Raw genomic sequence first — 20,835 nt, 5'->3', positions numbered from 1 at the left:
CCAAGTTATGTGACCCTGGGCAAGTCATTTAAACCTTTTTTTCCCTCAGTTTGCTCATATGCACAATAACATGGTAAACCACTCTAGTATCTTAGGCAAGAAAATTCCAAATGAAATCACAAAAAGCCAGAGATGACTGAAAAATGACTGAACAACAATCTGTTACCATCCCCTTCTTCCAGTTTATAATCCAGTCCTTCTTACTATTCCTCATGACAGCCCTTCTCCAGGTCTTTGCACTGGCTGTTCTTCCATGCCTTTAATATATTCCTTTTTTCCTCTGCCTTGCAAAATCACGATTCCCTTCAAGACTGATATCACCTGTGATTTCTCTCTCATCACACTCAATTTGGATCAATGTACAACATGGAAACAATGTAAAGACTGACAGACTGCTTTCGGGGGGGGGGGGGAGTAAGATTGGGGGGAAAAATTGTAAAACTGAAAATAACATTAAATAAAAAAATAAAGACTGATATCACCTTCTTTATGGTTTTCCCAAATCCTCACTGTTGCTAATGATTCCTCCAAACTGCCTTATATTATGCATTATATTATTATTATGTTTATATATGTGAACTCCTTGAGGGCAGAAACTGTTTCACTTTTGTCCTAGCACAGCACTTAATAAATCCTTGTTGATTAAGTTTTTCTGTTTCCTTCCTTTCTCCTTTCCTGCTTCAGTGTGCTTCTCTTTAAAAGCTCTTCCATTCTTCTGTTTCTCATTTTCCAATTTGCAATGAACCTATATACCCAGATAATAAAAACTTAATAGCATTGCACCTTAAAGGAAAGAGTAAATAAGCTGTGAGTGGGGGGGGGGGGGAGAAAGTGTGTGTAAGAGAGAGAGAGACAGACAGAGAGACAGAGAGAGTGAGAGAGAGAGAGAGAGAGAGAGAGAGAGAGTGTGAGTGTGTGTGTGTGTGTGTGTGTGTGTGTGTGTGTGTGTGTGTGTGTGTGTGAGATGAAAGCCCTTCAATGGTTTTTCTTCATATCTAAACATTACAGTTCAAACTCTGGCCATTTTTCGGTCTTGCTATCATTCTCTCTTCCCACATCAATCTTATACTACTTACTCTCATTCATATATTTTAAGTTTCTATCAACCTCAGATTTCAAATATACCCATTTCTGTACTTTCCCATTTCCATGCCTTTGCTCAGTTTTTCCCTAGTGTAGGATTTCCTTCCCCTGCAGCCTTGGCCTGCCTACTGAATTCTTATGTATCATTTTCTCCATAAATCCCTTCCCAATTCTACTCTCTAATAAAGCTCTTTCATAGGCCAATGTTTGCACCCCTCTTGCATTTTTATTTTTTACTTTTCTTGAGTTATTTGTCTATATCATTTCCCCTAACTGTAAGGTTTACGATGGTAGACTCTATAGGATAAAATATCTCTAGAGAGGTTCAATGCAATGCTTTTGTCCAGTAGGCAGTTTACTAGATGGAAAAGATGATAATAAAATATAATTTATCTGATATTTTTTGAAAAAAGCACTTGGGAGTATCAAGTCACTACAGCAATTTCATCAGACAACCTTATTCAAGAGACTGTTTATAGCCATTGTTCTGTTTTTAAATTCTTATAGATCATACAAACCAATACTAAAGCATACCACGGAAATTAAATGACACAGCTTCTACAGGAAGCTAAGTAACCATCTGAAAGATAAAGGGCAAGGAAGGGTAAAATCAGAATCAAAGTTTTCAGAGTTATAAATGAGGCTGAAAAGATAATCATTTGGTCTTTAGTTTGTTATTTGCAAGGAAACTCAAAATTTTTAATCAAATTACTGAGCAGGTTACTGAAAACACTGCTTCTACTTTAGAACGCTCACAAATTGCATAAAGATAATCTTATTTTCAGTTACTATCTCTGAACTCTTATTTGAATACAGGATCCTTGATTCTGATCCATTCAAAGTAGTTGGGGATACCATTATATTCACAATAGATTTATTGCTCTTCCTAAAGTATAAGGCTTCTGAATACATCCATAAAGGATGTGAGAAGAAATGGTAGGCAGGGTAAATAACACAAATAGCTTGGGCATCATCAAATTTATCAGCAAATCTTAAGAGTCGAAACCGAAAGCTGATAAAAAGAAAATCAGAGGAAATCATTTGACCGATGATAGCAAAATAAAAGTGTCAAATGATGTACACAATCTAAAAAAAAAATCTTTAAAAACTTTCTTAAAAATTGTCCAATTTCATACTGCAGAGGTTTTTTGGTGCCCGTATTTTAAAATGCCTGAAATGGCCCATAATATATATAGATTTCAACTCAACGATATTTGATGATAAAAGTAGGTCAGTAAAACTAATGTTTATTAAGCAAAACAAAAAAAAAATCATAATCCCTATTTCAGGAAAAAAAAACAAATATGAAAGTTCCCCCGCAAGTCTTAGAAATTTTGTGTTAAGCATTCAGTAAAGAAAAATTTTGTTTAGAAGTTAAAAAAAAAAGCAAAATCTCCCCCTATTTTTCTGGATTCTCTTTTTTACGCAGGCATGCACATTTAAATAATGTATCTGTCAACCCACAGGGCCCGTCTGGCTGGGCAGTTGTCCGCCACACTGGTGGAGGGGCTGAGGAGCAGGGCGACCCGGCGCCGTGCTGCCACCCAGTGCAGCCCAGGGAGCCGGACGGACGGACGGACGGACAGACAGACAAGCCGCCCCCCAACTTTTCCCCTGGCTCGGGCCGCCCGAGGCCCGAGGCCCGAGGCGGGCCAAGTTGCCGCCCCGCAGGCCGGCCGGGCGGGCCGGGCTCTCACCGCTTGACGCGGATGATCTGGTCGCGCATGGGCTTGATGTCCTGGAAGCTCTGCTGGTTGACCAGGCTGTAGACCAGGATGAAGCCCTGGCCGTTCTTGATGTACAGGTCCCGCATGGAGGCGAACTGCTCGGTGCCGGCCGTGTCCAGGATCTCCAGCACGGAGGGCGACGAGTCCACCTCGATCTCCTTGCGGTAGAAGTCCTCGATGGTGGGGTCGTACTTCTCGATGAAGGTGCCGGTCACGAACTGCACGGTGAGGGCGGACTTGCCCACCCCGCCCGAGCCCAGCACCACCACTTTGTACTCGCGCATCGTCCGCCGACATAGACTTACGGGGCCCCCGCCCCCACCGCCGCCTCCTGGGCGGCGGCCCTGGGCACGGACCGCGCCGGGCGGAAGCGGGAGCCGCGGCCGGGCCCGCAGTGCCGGCGCCGCCGCCGCTTCCTGCACGGGGCGGCCGGGGTGGCGGGTGGCGGGCGGCGGCGCGCGCGCGCGGGCTCCGGAGCTGCAGTGCCGCCGGGGGCGGGGCGCGGCGGGGCGGGGCGGGGCGGGCTCCGCCCCCTGCCCCCGTCGCCTAGGCAACGCCGAGGCGCGCGCGCCCCGCGCTTCCGCCGGCGGAACACAAACAAACCCGCCCCGCCCCGTCCCGTGACGAGGGAAAACGCCGAGCGCCCGCTCCTCCGGGGTTCGGCGTCGACAACGAGCGGGGCTGGGGGGGGGGGTCCCGGGGAGGAGGCGCGGGGCCGTGGACACGTTCAAACGCGGCGCGCGGCCCCCGGGAAGCTATGGCTGGGAGAATCCCCGGTGCTCCCGGCTCCACTGAGCATGCCTCCTAGCAACAGCCAGTTTGAAAGGCATCTCGTCAAAGGCCGGATCTTCCCCGACCAACCAGGCGCCGGCCTCGGCATCACGTGGCAAAGCGAGCGACCAACCGGAAGGCGCCCGAGCACCACGTGATGGCACCATCTCCCAGAGACAGTCCACCCCTCGGGGCCAGGTCGGGGGCTGACTGGAAGCCGGCGACTAGCCAATCCTGGGTCGAGCTGGGGTGTGAGCGGCTTCTTCTCGACCAATCCGGGAAGAGCTTCAGTCAGCAGCCCCGCATTTGTGTTCCCCCGATGCTGTGGTCGGGCGTGGGCTTAAGGGCGGTGGTCAGGGAAGAAAAAGTCACCGTGACCTAGTCTGAAAAAAAAAAGGGACGAGATTCGGGGAACTCTGCAAAAAACCGCTAGCCGACCTTCGACCTCAAGGATGCGTGTGGGGTTGTTAGCCCTTGAGGGACAAAGATCGCAGAAAGCGGTCCTTGCCCGGGAGGGGAGAAGCCTGCTGGCGAGGAGGAGGAGGAGGAGGAGGAGGAGGAGGGAAAGCAAAGGCTTTCCCCCACCCGCCCTCCTTTGTATGTCTGCCACCTCTCTCTCGGGGCCAGGACGCATCCCTCTGCATTGGCTTCCTTCTGTCCTCCCAGCACGCCCCTGAGTTAGTAACGAGAGAATTCCAACCCAGTTCCAAATTCCCTCATCTTCATGTGAGCTCATTCCACTCATCCTTAGGTTGTCTTGTAGATCCAAATGCATTTATGGACACTTCTGGAACTTGTTTCATAAACTACCTTTTTTTTTTAACCATGTCTTGGACCAACAAGTGGCACAGTTTTAATCCCCTATCAAATCCGCACTAAATTTTCTCTTCTTATGAAGGTGACTTTGAGGGCTGGGTCCAAACGTCTACCAAACTGAAAGACTTTGAACACTAACACAATGGAATACAGCTTGTCCAAAGACAAAAGCCCAGGAAAAAGGAAAGCGGCATCATGTCCTGTGTCTGCCACATAGTAGATGTTTAATAAATATTTGTTGATTGATTGATGGAAGTGGCCTGCATTATTACAAACGTCTATAAAATAATACTTTCTTCCTCTTCTATTTCTGATTAGTCCCCTCACAGAGTCATTATGGTGGTGAGATTAGAGAAAATATTTTTCCAGTCGTTCTACAAGATCCCAAATTCTTCACCTGAACAATCTCTCCAGTTTCCTCATTCACAAGTCTTTAGGGTGAGGGGCAATAAGCCTGTGAGCCAGGCAATGGAGTTAGTTACAAGCCCACATTGCTAGTGAGAGGTTGAACTAGAATCAAAACCTGGGTCTGACTCCCAAATTCAATGAGGATGTTCCAAACAACCATAGATTTCCCCTTTTAAAAATAAGGCACTGAGGGGTGGCTAGGTGGCACAGTGGATAAAGCACCGGCCATGGAGTCAGGAGTACCTGAGTTCAAATCCAGCCTCAGACACTTAATAATGACCTAACTGTGTGGCCTTGAGCAAGCCACTTAACCCCATTGCGTTGCAAAAAAAAAAAAAAAAACATCTAAAAATAAAAAGGAAAGAAAAAAGACATTGAAACCATCCCACAATCTGCTGCACATTTATAGAATTTAGATTTAGATGGAACCATAGAATTGATTTAGTTCAACTCACATTTTACAGATGTGGAAATTTAGGGCAGAGAATGCCTGAGGTCATTCTAAGCCCTGTCATTTGATTCTAGATGTAGCACTCCTTTTCATTACAAAATATATTATCTCTCACAGAACATCAAGCCATGCCTGCAAAAGAATGTCTTCTTTATAACTATCAAAAGGTGACTGCTTGTCGATTAATTGAATGGATGAGGACAATAAGGTCCACAAAGATCAAGAAATTTGCTAGCTGGAGGCAAAATATCTCCAAAATATCAGAGAACTAGGGGATTTATATACTGTAAGAAGACTACAACCATAATCACATAACCACCAAATCTAATACCACTTTAGAACTCTCACCCCAACCTAATAGACACTGATTCCTGGGCTTCTTCAGGTAGAGGTCTTTAATGGAATTATTAAATATAAGTATATAATTCTATGGAATAGTACTGATTCCTAATGTACTTATTTGGAAGCTCCTTAAGTTTTCTGCTTTCACTTCATTTAACTTTCCCAAGAACCTTCTTTTTGAAAGACTAAATGAATTCCTGAAGATTAATCACTCAATTAAAAAAAAAGTATTTAAAGGAAGTGAATTTAAGAGCGAGGCAAACCCTATATAACCTTCTGGTTTGCAATTCTGTAAATGACGGGACTGGTGGCTAGAAATTTACTTATTTTGCAAACTTAAGAAAGGTTATTTTATATTTTATTTATCTTGGGGTTTAAGTTGGCTCATAAATTAACTTTAAGAAACTGTTTGTTCATAGGTCCTTGAAGGAGCATTAGGGCGCCCTCCATCTAACAGGATGATTATTACATACGATGAGAAAAATCTATAGTCCAGCCATTGTTACCTCTTCTAGAAAACCATTTAGCCTGAAAGCAGGAATGATCCAATTTGGCCCCTCATCATAATGACTTGTGAAAAAGGAAATTGGGAGATTGATCAGGTGGAGCAGAATCTGGGATCTGGTAGAAGACATTGATGTGTAAAGTGACCTGGGAGATGCCTGAAACATTTTGACTTAGTTTAAAAAAAAAGCACTGAATTTGACTAAGTGACTTGAAGTTTTAACTTTATTTTATAATCTTGAGTAAATCACATTTTCTCTAGGGGCCTAAGTTTCTTTATTTGAGCAATAAGGAATATAGACTAAGGTTCATTCCAGCCTTAAAATTAATCAAAATGTATTTCCTATAATTCTCTGATTGCATAGAGGACTATGGGATAATTGCCAATATGGGAGAGCGCCTGACTAAAATTCTCATAATTTCTTGTCCTAATATTTAAATTTTTCCATATTGTCATTTAGAGGCATCAAGGAATAAGTTCTATCATTAGAAAGACAAAGAGTAAGCATTCTATTCCATATTTACTGCTGTTTTAGTCAATTAGTTATACTTGACCCTTAGTAACCCCATTGGGGTTTTCTTGACCAAGATGTTCCAGTAGTTTGCCATTTCCTTCTCCAGCTCATTTTACACAGGGGGAAAACAGGATAAAATGACTTGCTAGTCAAAGCTAGCAAGTATCAGGCTTTAATTCAGGTCCTCCTTTCTACAGGGCCTGCACCCTCTCCACTATACCAACTAGCTGCCCCTTAATCAGATGATTTTACCTACTTACAGATAGATATGTGAGGCTTAAATTGTAGAGAATGTTTAAAAAGTGAGTAAGTGGTAGGAATGTTTCCTGTTTTTTAATCACATTCTTCAGTGAATATCCTTTTATACCAAATAAAGACATCCTTTCCCTTTCTAGAGAGGTAGAAAAATTTTGTGCTGACCAGAATATATTGCCAAATTAAGTTTGGGAGAGGGATGATGACAACAGATACTTAATATAGAACCAAATGTGGATCAGAAGGGTGTTGTGCTGTGGTTTTTGCTCTTTTTAATTTAGTTTTTGTTTTTATTCGACCTCATGATCAAGGGAATCAGGGAAAATCTGGGGAGAAGATAGACTTCATACTCCCAGAAATCAAGGGGTTTCTATGGATTTTTCCTTTGCTTGTGTCCTTAAAATATAGTTTGGCAACATAGGATCATCAACTGAGGTGAAGGAAGAATGGCAAAGAATTTTCTAACCTGAAATCAGATAGTTGTCTTGGACAAACTGGAAATCAACCACAGACCCAACCAGTCAAAACAAAAAAATATGCCAAAGAAAATGTCAAGAAAAGATTCAGTCATTAACACAGTTTGTATGCATTTCCACATTACCATTGGGTGAGAAAGAACATGCAAAGGGCAAATGTGGCCAAGGAAATTCTCACTTTTAGGGCTACAAGCCCACCAATATATTCTGATGATGAATGGAATTTTGCTTTCTTCTGCTTATTTCTTCTCAGTGAGCCATCTCTATACTTGCCATCAAGTATCTTTTGCTGCTACCAGTTGCTGAGCTTCTCTTTGCTACCATCCTCTGGGTTTCAGTTTTTTAGAACCAGCTGCTGGACATCTCAGTCCCTTCTCTTAAGGTTCAGTGACTGGAAAGCTTTTTTCTGACAAGGATAGATTGACAGCTCTACCTGTGTTTCATGATTCAAAGTCCATAATAATAGTAAAGTTTGTCCTTCATTTTCAAAGACCATGACATCAGGGAGGTGATGCTATGACCAGCACATGAATTAGATTTGAGTGAGGGGAGGCTGTGTTAAGTCACCAACCTCACTTTCTCCCCCAGAGCCATCTGGGTCCAATGGCCAGATATGTATCAGGACAACTGGAGATAGCCTTTGCCTTGCCTTGCCTTGCCAAGTCTATAGCTCCAGGTGATTAACTGACTAAGGGTTAGAAAATTCCTTATAACTTTTGTTTAAATCATGAATGGTATCCTAATCTCATTTATGTACTCTGAATGGTAGGTGGGGAGGGAGAGCAAAAGAGCCATGTGGATTTGGGGATTGTAAAGCTTATTTTGCTGCCCAAATCCTTCCTGATTATCATGCCCCTGAAACTGAGCAACAACAAAAGCTAAGTTAAGAGGACAAATTCACCCTCCCACATCCTCTAAGTCCACACTCTTATATATACTTACATATACACACATATATATATGTATATATATACATATATATATATGTATATATATATATATATGTATGTATGTATCTGCCAGCAGCAAACTTCCTTCTTCAGAGCATTTTTAAACATAACTGTTTCCTTCCAAATATTTTTATTTTTTATTTTATAAAAATAAAAACCTTGCCAATCTCTATGCTTCCATTCACTTTCTTTGGGAAGTGACAATAAATTATGTGGAATTTCAGTCTCTAGTTAAAAATCAGCAAGATGAGTAAATTCTTAGCCATGTACACTGACACAGCATACTCTCTTTAGTTCTTTGAGTGTGAATGAGAAAAGTTCATTTCATTCCTTTTTGCCATCAAACCAAGAAAACAGTTGCATTCACTCATCTGTGCTCAACTGACCTCAACGGCTATTGTAAGTTGTTATGGAAACATAGCTCTTGCCATCTTTTCTCTTCTCTAGCTAACAGTAATGGAAAAGGTTAGGTCACTTGGAAAATATGCAACAGAATTTTAGGTCAGTGGTGTCAAATTCAGATAGAAACAGAGGTCACTAAACTGTATATAAGGATCCCTGGAGGCCACATACTGACTTTGAAAACCATTGTTTATATGCATTTCTTTTTGTATGAATACATGAGGATATTAAAATCAGAGAGGAACTAAATTTTAATCTGGTTCTGGTCACACTTGGAATTGTCATGGGCAGCATGTTTGATACCTTCATTCTAGGTCATTCTGATAATTCACTTTTATTAACTGAGTATCTCTGCCTTGTTTTATTTCTTGCCCTTTTCATCAATTCTTGTCTTTTTCTTTGCTCTCTAGCCTAAGGTCTTAAAGAAATTATAATCCTTCCCCTTACTTTCATTCTTTATGTCAGTGTCCACAATTATTGGACACTGGGCCTCTTAAGGTCAATTGCTTGCTCCCCTGAAGGGATTTTTCCCTAGTTTATTTTATTATAAAGTTTTATTGATACTTTTCCTTTTACACAGCAATCATTTCCCCATGCACTTTCTACTCCCAGAGCATCTCTTCCAAAATGGAAAAGGTCAAGTAAAGCCAAGAGACATTGCCCACAACAGTGGACTGTACATTTGACATTTTTCACCTGTGGTTCCTCACCTCTCAGTCTGGTAGAGTGAAATATACTTTATTATTTACCAAAGTTGAATCTAAATTTATTCTGAGTTCAGGTGCCTTACTATGGTTTTCATTTACATACCAAAAATATTGCATATATTATTCTATTTCTTTGTTCTACATTAGTTTGAGTTTTTACATATCTCTCTTAATTTCATATGTTCATAATTTCTTATGACATCATTTCATTCCATTATATTCATATACAGTGATGCAATGGCATCCTCTTTGTTCCCATATAAATGGGAACTCTAAATATTTTGGCATAGTTGACATCTTTTTGTCTTGGATCATACACATTTCTATGATCACTTATTCAACAGGTTAAAATAGTTTAGTCACTTTTCTCTTATGATTTCAAATTGTATTCAGTAGCATTTAGACCAAATCACATCTCCATAGCAATGTATTAGCATGCCTATGATCCCAGGGTGGTCACAACACTAAACATTTCTATATTTTATTACGGTTTGACATTTTGCTAGCTGTGAGATAAAAACTCAGTTATCCTAATTTGCATTTCTCTTATAATTAGAGGTTTGGATAAAATTTTCAATGTGTGGTTATTTAAAATTTGCATTTCTTTTTGTGTGTATTGTGAGAAATGTATTCTTTAACTTTAAAAAAATTATTGAGATTATTATTATCCTTTAGTTTCTAAATATATAGTTCTTTGCTCCTTACCCAAGTCACCTCTTGTAATAAAGAAGGTAGAAAAAAACAAATAAAAAAATTCAACAGATCTAGCACACTAACTGAATTTAATAATATATTCAATATCCTATACCCCAAGTCTCTTGCTTCTGTAAAGAAAAAAGGAGGGTTTATTTGGTGCATTAAAAAAAAAAAACTCATGTGTCCAGCTTTAGTCATTAAAATTACAGAGCCTTCAGGTTTTTTCCCCCAGTTCTTTCTAGTTCATTTGAACCATTGTTTATTTTATTTTCCTGGTTCTCTTCATTCTGAATCAGTTCATTTGACCATTTCATGTTTCTCGGCAGTCTTCATATTTGAAAGTTACAGTAAAATGATAGTTCATAATATTCATGTACTTATTTGTTTAGCCATGCCTCAATCATTCTTTGCTGCCATAAAAAAACGACCACAATGAAATTGATGGTGTTTTTGATCCCTTCTTCCTGTCTTGAACTTCCTTGAGACTTAAGTCTAGTAGTGAAAGCTCTAGGTTAAAAGTTATAAACATTTTAGTTACTTTTTCTGAGCACAGTTTCAAATTACTTTCTATAACAGTTAAACCAATTCACCGTGGCATCAATAGTGTGTTAGTTTTGTGGGATTTTTCGGTAGCACTTCCAAAGTTGATTATCTTAGATTCCTTTCAAATTTGGGGTTATTCTATTGCCATTTTTTTTGTTAGGTTTTTGCAAGGCAAATGTGGCTTGCCCAAGGCAAACTAGGTAATTATTAAGTGTCTGAGGTCAGATTTGAACTCAGGTACTCCTGACTCTAGGGCTGGTGCTCTATTCACTGCACCATCTAGCCACCCCTTGCATTGTTTTGTTAAGAATACCTGCAGTGTCTAGTTCAATTCTTGTCACATTGTACATGCTTAAATTTTGATAAGGGAATTAATACTGTATTTCCACCCTACATAAACTCTGAAGAGATAATTTGTTCCTGTTGGCTTTTAAGTTTCCTTTCCCTCAGGCCTGATGCTTTGTTCTAACTTGTTGACTTCAGTTCTATAAACAATCCCTCTTCTGTCTTGCAAAAGTTTATTTTTTGTTATTCACATTCAATAAGTGTTTTATTTCAAATCTAATTTTCCAAGTCTTTTTAGTTCTATATTCTGCCTTATTTTTCTTCCTATTAGATTTATCCATCCCGAAAGAACATTAAAACCCCTACAATTATTGTGTTATTATTAATATCTTTTTTTGCTATCCTCTTATTTTTACCTTTGGGGACTTGGATCTATGCTACTTCATGTATAATATTTGATAATAATATTTCCATTGCCCATGATACCTCTAAGTAAAATGTATCTCTTTTGATATTGTCAAACTTTATTGTAGTACTCTCAGAAAACAGTATTGCAGCTCCTGAGATTCTGTTTTGGAGGATATTTTGGAAATTGCTCAAAACATAGGAAACTTATTCTAACCCTTCAATTTCAGTAAGAATTTTTTTATGTTTTAAATGTTTCTAAATGTTTTATGATCTAAATGTTTAAAACTTTTTTTTACCATTCATAGCATCTTAGAATTAGTGCTAGAAGGAGCCTCAGAAGCAATTAAGTTCCATATCTTCATTTTACAAATGGGGAAACTGGGACACACATTAAGAAACTTGTTCAGAGTAATGGATTTGATTATCTTCTAAGTCCAGATTTGAATACATGTCTTTCTGGTGTCAAGTCATGGTCTTATTCCTGTATTTCTTTGTAGATGGACAATTTTACAATTATTTTCTCTCTCACCGTAAGACTACCCAATCTTATTTTTTTGTATTTATGTATCCTGATGGTATCCCTTTCTTGTGTTCTGCACATCTTTTAATAAACTGTGGGATGCTAGAGCTATGCTCTTCTGTGGAATGTCACATAGAATTAACTATTTCCTACAATGCCCTCGTTGAGGATATTCTTGGTTCATGTATAGAGCTTTTTCGTATGAATTTTATATACATGGAAAACTATATCTATATCTATCTATACATATATGTTGGAAGTTGTTGATCCCTCAGTTACTTTTCTATATTAATACTTTTTTCTATGTTGATACCTTACCCTTCTTGAAGTACTTTATGAATGCATCCTTCAAAAGCTTCACAATTATGTTTCTCTTGTACAGATCCCTCTATATTTTGGTAGTTTAATCTAACTTCCTTTCCCATCTTTGTTTTTATTCCTTCATTGCTATCTCTTCTGTAGACTATGATGTTGGAGTCCCAGATTGTGAAAAGAGTTTCCTTTTCAGAGGCTTTCCATTTTTCTTCTGCCTATTTTCTTCTCATTTTCCTCTTCAGATATCCCAGATGACTTTGCTTCTTTTTGTTGTTGTTATTTTTGATTTTGTTTTGGTTTTTTGCCATAGTGTCTTTAAATTGATTTTACTTTATCCTGTTTCTTGTTTTATGGGTCAATATTATTCATGATTTTCCATCATCTTTTTCCATTAACACTTTTAAATGAATTTTAATTCTAAAGTAGTATTATTTCTATTTGCCATATCTCTCTCTATTTGTCAAACTAATTAAGTCTTTGCTCACTAATGTGCTTTTTAGCTGACTTTGGTCTCCTTGTTATGACAATTGTTATAAATTGGTTTAACTAACATGTAAAATTATTTTAGTCTGTGTTTATTTTCTTTCTTTTATCCATATCCTTTTTTTTTATCCTTAATAACATTTTAAAATAGATCAGGTTAGAGTTTTTTTATTTTAATGCAGTTTCCTTTTCTTATTTTTATTCTAACTTTGTACTAAATTTTATCTTTACCCTGGAAAATATGACAAGTATGGCTATAAACAGTAGTTAATGCATGATTAATTCTAAAATTAATAAAGAGTAGTCTCTCGAGTGGCAAAATTCATTTTTGCCACATTATTCAGTGCTTAATATGTCTAGTGCCCTCTGAGTCTTTTCTCAAAAAAAAATTATTCATGATGTATAGGCATAGAACTATAGGGCTGGTATATCCTAGAAAGCTTTGCTTGCTTCTTATTTCTGATCTATATTTCTCATCATCCTAACCTGTTTGCACCTTTGCACTGTATTAACACTCTTTGCACCTTTGCACTAAGTTCACTGATATCAAATTATATATTCATTAAATTTGAAGCGTCTCAATGGGGTTTTTTGGGGAGAATCTGTACCTCTTCAGCCATAGATATTGGTGCCTAAACAGCAATTATTTCCTTTTTTCAGTTACTTATTATGAGCACTATAATATGAGATAAAAGTGCTTCATAAAATTATGTATTTGTTTTATGCTTTTGGCACATACTCTTATTTATGCACCAACTCTTTTTTTTTTTACTCTAAGGAGACTCTGTGAGCCATCCGTTTAACTACAATGTTCTTTTGTTTGCTAGTGTTACTCATACTGTCATGATAGATACAATTCAGTTCTTTCTTTTTTTTTTAGGATTTTTTTTTTTTGCAAGGCAGTGGGGTTAAGTGGCTCGCCCAAGGCCACAGGGCTAGGTAATTATTAAGTGCCTGAGGCCAGATTTGAACTCAGATACTCCTGACTCCAGGGCCAGTGCTCTATCCACTGCTCCACCTAGCTGCCCCTAATTCAGTTCTTTCAATGATTCTCATTGTTCATTGGATAAGGATCTTGCATTTAGAATGCCAGTAGCTATAATTAAAGTGTAAGATTTTTAAAACTGTGTGATTCCTTTTTTAAATTGAAATTTTATTTTATTTTTCCAGTTACATGCTATGGTAGTTTTTCAACATTCGTCCATTTGCAAATTTATAAATTAAACATTTTTCTACCACCCTCCCTTCCCTCCCCTCTCCCCATGGTAGCAAAGTCTGGTAAAAGTTGTAGCTGTCCATTTGTGTTTAACATATTTATATATTACTCATTTTGTGTAAGAGGAATTAGAACTAAGGGGGAAGGAAAGAAAACCATGAGATAGGAAGGAAAAACATGAGAGAAATTTTAAAAAAGTAAACCTAGTATGCATTCAGATTATGTGATTTTTTTCCCCCTCTCTGGATGTGGATGGCATTGTCCTTAACCGGTCTTTCAGGGTTGTCCTTGATCTCTGAACTGCTGAGAGGAGCTGCATCCATCATAGCTGATCATCTCACAATGTTATTAATGTGTACAATATTCTCTTGTTGTTCTCCCTTCACTCAGCATCACTTCATGTAATTCTTTTTAGGTTTCTCTAAAGTTGTCCACTCATAATTTCTTAAAGAACTATATAGTATTCCACAACATTCAAATATCATGAATTTGTTCAGACATTCCCCAGTTGATGGGCATCCCCTCAATTTCCAATTCTTTGCCACTACAAAAAGAGCTGCAATAAATATATTTCAACATGTGACTTTCCTGGTTTTTATGATTTCCTCTGGATTTAGGCCTAGTATTGGTATTGCTTGGTCAAAAAGTATGATCATTTTTATTGCTCTTTGGGTATAGTTCCAGATTGCTCTTCAGAATGGTTGCATTAGTTCACAACTCCGCTAATAATGCATCAATGTCCCAATTTTCCAACATTCTCTCCAACATTGATCATTTTCCTCTTTTGTCATCTTAATCAATTTGATAGGTGTGAGATAGTACCTTATAAGCTGTGTGATTCTTAATAATTTATTGTGACTCCCTTTAGTCCCTTAGTCAGAATATAAGATATGGATGGATGGTATAGCAGTAGTTGGGGTTTGGCAAGATATTAATGACCAAAGTACAAGGGGTTAGAGGATGGAGTAATGCTGCACTAGTTGACAAAATTGATAAGGAAAAAAAATGTACAGCGAAAGCAGAAGGATGGCCTGGCAGAGGACTAAGGGCAGACAAGAATAGAATTTAAAAATAAGAACAAAGAATAGTTCTAAGAAAAATAAAGTAATGGAAAGATGAAATGGTAAAAAGTTTGGGTGGTTCAAATAATTTCAGATTCTTGATAATGGAAGTGGAGCATTTGTGAATGTTGATCAAGAGGGTGACTCCTTTATGAGACTGTGATGAAGTAAAGGAGTTGGTCAAGAGAGCTGAGGAAGCTGAGGAACAATTAGGAAAGAGCATACAACTTGATGAAAGCTTGTATAAGGTCAGGGTTTGAGGTGCAAAAGAAGACTTTGAGTCAGGTATTCAAATCCTTATGAAAAAAAGAGAGAATGAATAGGGGAAAGGATCTAGAATCTGGATTGGATCATACATTTGGAAGAATGAACCTCAGTGTGAAGAGAAGTTGCTAACTGATGTTTGTAAAGGGAAAGTCTGGAAGTGGAGATGGGAAGTAAGGAATATATTGCTTCTCCAGCAATGTCAGGGGATGTAAAAGGTGGTGCATCCAAAACTGGAAAGAATAGCCAGAAATAAATTCAATGTAATAGGAGAGTGAGTCAAATCTTAGTGAATGAATAGTGCTATAACATGAGAGGAAGTTATCTACAGTGAAAGGAAGTTGTTAAATATAGAATGGGTATTTAGAGGGCACAAAGGAAAATAAAACATGCCCACTTAAAAGAATAAAACAAAATTACAAGGCAAAAAAATTGACATAATATTAATTTTATAAATGCTCATTAGAAAAAACAAAGAGAATGTGAGAAGTAGGATGAAATACTTAGGGAAACCTTAGAGCACATCCATTCCTTTTTTTTTAATTATAAAGATTTTCTTTATTTTGAGTTTTACAATCTTTCCCCTAATCTTACTTCCCTGCCCCCCACCCCCTACAGAAGGCATTGTTTACATTGTTTCCATGGTATAGATTAATCCAAATTGAATGTGATGAGAGAGAAATCATATCCTTAAGGAAGAAACATAAAGTATAAGAGATAGCAAGATCAGACAATAAGATATCTTTTTTTTTTTCTATATTAAAGGTAATAGTCCTTGGTCTTTGTTCAAACTCCACAGTTCTTTCTCTGGATACAGATAGTATTCTCCATTGCAGACAGCCCCAAATTGTCCCTGCTTGTTGCACTAGTGGAATGAATGAGTCCATCAAGGTTGAACATCACCCCCATGTTGCTGTTAGGGTGTACAGTGTTTTTCTGCTTCTGCTCATCTCACTCAGCATTAGTTCATACAAATCCCTCCAGGCTTCCCTGAATTCTCATCCCTCCTGGTTTCTAATAGAATAGTGTTCCATGACATACATAAACCACAGTTTGCTAAGCCATTCCCCAATTGAAGGATATTTACTTGATTTCCAATTCTTTGCCACCACAAACAGGGCTGCTATGAATATTTTTGTACAAGTGATGTTTTTACCCTTTTTCATTATCTCTTCAGGGTATAGATCCAGTAGCTGTACTAATGGATCAAAGGGTATGCACATTTTTGTTGCCCTTTGGGCGTAGTTCCAAATAGAACACATCCATTTTTTCTGGAAGAAAGTTCAAAGTATATTTGGAGGGAGGAAACCATTCCAGGAAAAGAACAATTGAATGAATGAAGACTATAGAACAGGGATGAAAATATGTTGATGTGGGGAAAAAAACAGAAACGAATGTTAGACACACTGGAGCAATAGTCTCCTGTGAATAGGAAACTAGAAACATCTGAGGTTTTGCACATACGGAGAGATTATAGAAGCTACAAAATAATGGAGCAGAGAATCAATATATTTTGGAATTAAGGCACAACATAGTCACAATAATGAATAATTTAGCATCTAAATAGACAGGATAAAAGAACTGTCACAGAGGACTAATTATGGACCTGAGGCCATCAGGAAGAAAAAAGGAAAAAACCAATCTCACTAAGAAAAAAATAGGAGCCAAAACAAAGAACAAAGAAAGTGAAGGAAAAGGTGAAAGAATATTTATTTACAGTGATTTTCATGTGTATTTTTGCTGAAATGGAATGTGGGAAAATAAATGGAATTTTACTGAAAAGGAAAATTGTGAATAGACTAGGAATGTGTAAATAATGTTTGAGTTTTTTATTTTGTAAATAATGTAATTTAAAATGTTTTGCTAAATATTCCCTTTTTTATATATTTCCCTAGAAAAAATCTTTTCAACCCAAACCTGTAAGGAATAATAGTAATAGAATGGTGAAGCACTCTGGAAATATAGAGCTACAGAAGTATTGGATGTAACAACAGCAACCATCATAAATATTTGTAATGTAATTCAGGAGTTTGTCAGATATTATGTGATGTCTTAAGTCTCACACTGGGTATAATAGAAAATCTGCATTAACTTTTCTAAATTTATTGGTTAAAGCTTCTGAACACATGTTCTAAGTCAGGCAATTTTAACAAATACAAAACATCTCTATAATAAGAAGCTACTCATAATAAGCAAGTTAATAATAAGTAAACTGTTAAGCTGCCTTCAGATCTAAAGAACCCAAGACACATGGTAGAGTCAGTCAGCATTATCTGTCCTTGAAAAGCTTACATTCTAGCATGGAAACAATGTAAAGATTATTAGACAGCTTTCTGGGGGGGGGGGGTAGGGAGAGGGAAGGGAGGATGGGGGAAAATTGTAAAATTCAAAACCTTACAAAAATGATGGGTAGAAGCTACTGTTGTATAAAATTGGAAAACCAATAAAATACAAATAATTTTTTTAAAAAAGGAAAGCTTACATTCAAGTTCAAAGACGACCAAACTCTACAGTGGAGAATGACTTTAATCAACTTATCAGAAAAAGCTAATCAACAACTTTTTTTCAGACCTCTCAGACCTTTCAGACCTGCTTGATTTTCTTCCCATACTTCTCCTGGATTCTTCACCCACTTGATAAGTGTGATGTTTCTTTTCAAGTTCATCTTCAGACTTATTTCAGCAAGACTTTCCATGTTAATTCCATCTGCTTCATCACTCTGGTGGTGCAGTGGATAGAGCACTGACTAGGATCTAAGAGGATGGGAGTTCGAATTCAGACTCAGACACTTGACTCTTACTGGCTCTGTGACCTTGGGCAAATCACTTAACCCTGATTGCTTCACATCCAGGACCATCTCCAGTTGTCCTGATTCATATCTGGGCACTGGACCCAGATGGTTCTGGAGGAGAAACTGAGGCTGGTGACTTAGCACAGCCTCCCCACCCCTCCCCCACTCAAATCCAGTTCATGTGTTTGTCAAGGCATCACCTCCCTGATGTCATGGTCTTCTTCAAGAATGAAGGACAAGAGGTGGCTTGGTGGCACAGTGGATAGAGCACTGGCCCTGGAGTCAGGAGTACCTGAGTTCAAATCTGACCTCAGACACTTAATAATTACCTAGCTGTGTGACCTTGGGCAAACTATTAGCCCCATTGCCTTGCAAAAAACCTAAAAAGAAAAGAACGAAGGACAAAATATTATCATTATTGGCATCATCATCATCTTAGTCTGAATAAATTTACTTCTTGCCATAATGTTGTACAGCATATATTTGTTAGTAGTTATCTCCCAAACTCTATTATTGCAAACTCCTTGTGACCCTGGATCATGTAACTCATTTCATTTTTACGTTGCTGTCATACCTGCTATAAGGGCACAGAATATTGTTGAATGAATATATTCTGGTATGAAGTGTAGATTGAAAACCACAAACTGAAGAGAAGTGACCAGCACTAGGTGATGTTTATGAAAATGTGGAACACTAAATTTTAATGTATAAAAAAGTTATGATGATACTCAACATTAAATAAACTCCCTAATCCTCAGTTTCCTTACCTGTCATAGAAAAGAATGGGCTTAGTGTCCTCTAATATTCCTTTCATCATATGAACCTATGATAGTATCTTTAATTTATACATGAGTTCTGTTGCTCTTGGCTCAAACATATGAGTATATCATGCAGTCAACTAATTTTTTTTAATACTTTAAGTATTTACAGTTGAAGCTATGTTCCTATAAAATTAAAATGCTATTTCCAATTTATTTTTATTTTTAATATTGATATACTTTAGTTGTCACTGGATCCTTTAGTGCTGATATAGTTCCCAGTTATTATGCCTTTTGATTGAATTTCAACTTTATCTGATGTCATGATTCTGACTTCTGATTTTCTGGAGTTAGCCGATAAATAATACTTTCCCTGGTCCCCAGCCTCCCATACTAAAGCTCTAAATGTCCTTTTATTTAAGTTATGTTTTCAGTACGTATTTTAGTGTTCAGTCTTGACAATTTATCCAAACTGTATCCTATTTCCTTTTATTAATGGAATTCTTAGAAATTAATATGTCATAATAATGTCATAATTTTTAAACTTGTTTCTTTATCATAATCATTTATCTATTTGTGTTTTCCATTAAAACTATAATGTCTTCTCTATAGTCAATTCAATCATAGTCTTAAATATAAAAAGTCACTCAGACCCAGATCCAAAACCAAAAAGAATTCTACTGCCACTCTTATAAAAACACAGGCACTTATCCTGCCACCTATCTGCAGCATTCATCACTTTCTCTTATCTTATTAAGATCTTTGATGTTTTAATCTTTCCTGACCTTTCATTGGATGATTCTTTGAGATTATTCATTGCAATTATTATTTGTTATTATTTGCAACATCCATATTCAAGTAATTCTGCTTTTTGATCATCCTTTGTTTTGTTGCATTATCTAGTATAAAAATTTTATATTGAACTATTTCTCACTCAAAGTTCATTTGTGCCTTGGCCTTGGGGCTAGGCATTTATTAATCCAGTCAAAGTCTTATTTACCGTAATGGTTTCTCTTATAATGCTTCATCATAGTAGTCACGTCAAAATTTGCATTTTTCTAATGTCTCTTTTGAATCTGTCCTCACAACTCTTGAGACTATTGCAGATAATAACAGACTAGCTTTGCTTGTTCTATGCAACATTGAAATTCCATTCTGCTTACAGAATGGTCCTGACTTGCAATCCTTGAGACAATTTCAGATTATAACAGCCCACTCTTGTTTTGTCAGCCCTGTACACGATTTACATGAACATCCCATTATAGATTCAGAGTTTTGAAGCTTATCCAGACTTTCCTGAAGATCTCTACTGATTTGCATATTAAAGGTTCTATAGGCTAAGTCTCAAAGAATTACCTGAAATTTTGTTTCTGGGCAGGTTTCGTATCAAAGCCCCAAAGTAAGGCTCACCTTTTCCCTTGGAAAAATTATGGAGAATCAAAAACATGTTTCCAACCTTTCTTCCAGAGATATATGCATTAATTTGGGAAAAACTTTAAATCAAAGGAATAAAACTTTTATTACAGAGTTCTTGATAACAATGCCAGAAGAAGCTGGGATTGTGAATCCTTGCTTATGTGCTATGTAAACAATTACTCTGCCTATTATTCATGAATATATAATTTTAGAACTAAAATGGATTTGGAGTGGTCATACTGAGCTTAAATATATTATAAACTTTTACCTTATCTTCATATGTTTCCTTTTCTTGAACAAATTCCCACTTTGTTTTTTAGGTGCCTTTTCTGGTGGTCAAAATAGGATTATTGATCCAAACATTTCTGTATATAGTTATAGTTCTCTCTTTAAAACATATTACCATTCTCAGAAAATCTGAATAATTCTCTGACAAAATGTCTGTTTAAAAAGGTACATTTTAATGTCTTATAAAACAAAACAAAACAAACAACCAGTAGACTAGCGAATCTCAAGAACCTCTTTAAAAAAAAAAGAATAGAACCCTAACCTAAACAAAAGCAATAAAATTACTTTCAGGATCATGGCAAGAAAAGTAGAATGGCACAAATAGGGGGAAGGATAATAGATGGGAGGGGTTAAATTAGAAATACATGTTTATCAGGCCTTAGA

At 37.5% G+C, this 20,835-nt stretch overlaps 1 protein-coding gene across 1 annotated transcript in view; it reads right to left on the bottom strand.

The window, feature by feature from the left end:
• RAP2A (RAP2A, member of RAS oncogene family) overlaps positions 1–3,197 on the bottom strand; it is a 50,636-nt gene extending 47,439 nt beyond the window's left edge. Inside the window, exon 1 of the mRNA XM_074191924.1 lies at positions 2,781–3,197. Within this exon, the coding sequence (XP_074048025.1) occupies positions 2,781–3,094 (314 nt within the window). The 5' untranslated portion in view covers positions 3,095–3,197. The remainder of the gene's footprint in view (positions 1–2,780) is intronic.
• Between the last annotated feature and the right edge of the window lie 17,638 nt (positions 3,198–20,835).

The sequence above is a fragment of the Macrotis lagotis genome, chromosome 6 (assembly GCF_037893015.1).
Source record: "Macrotis lagotis isolate mMagLag1 chromosome 6, bilby.v1.9.chrom.fasta, whole genome shotgun sequence".
Taxonomy (NCBI): domain Eukaryota; kingdom Metazoa; phylum Chordata; class Mammalia; order Peramelemorphia; family Peramelidae; genus Macrotis; species Macrotis lagotis.
Note: the sequence above shows the minus strand (reverse complement) of the source record. Positions and strands in the feature narration are given on the sequence as shown.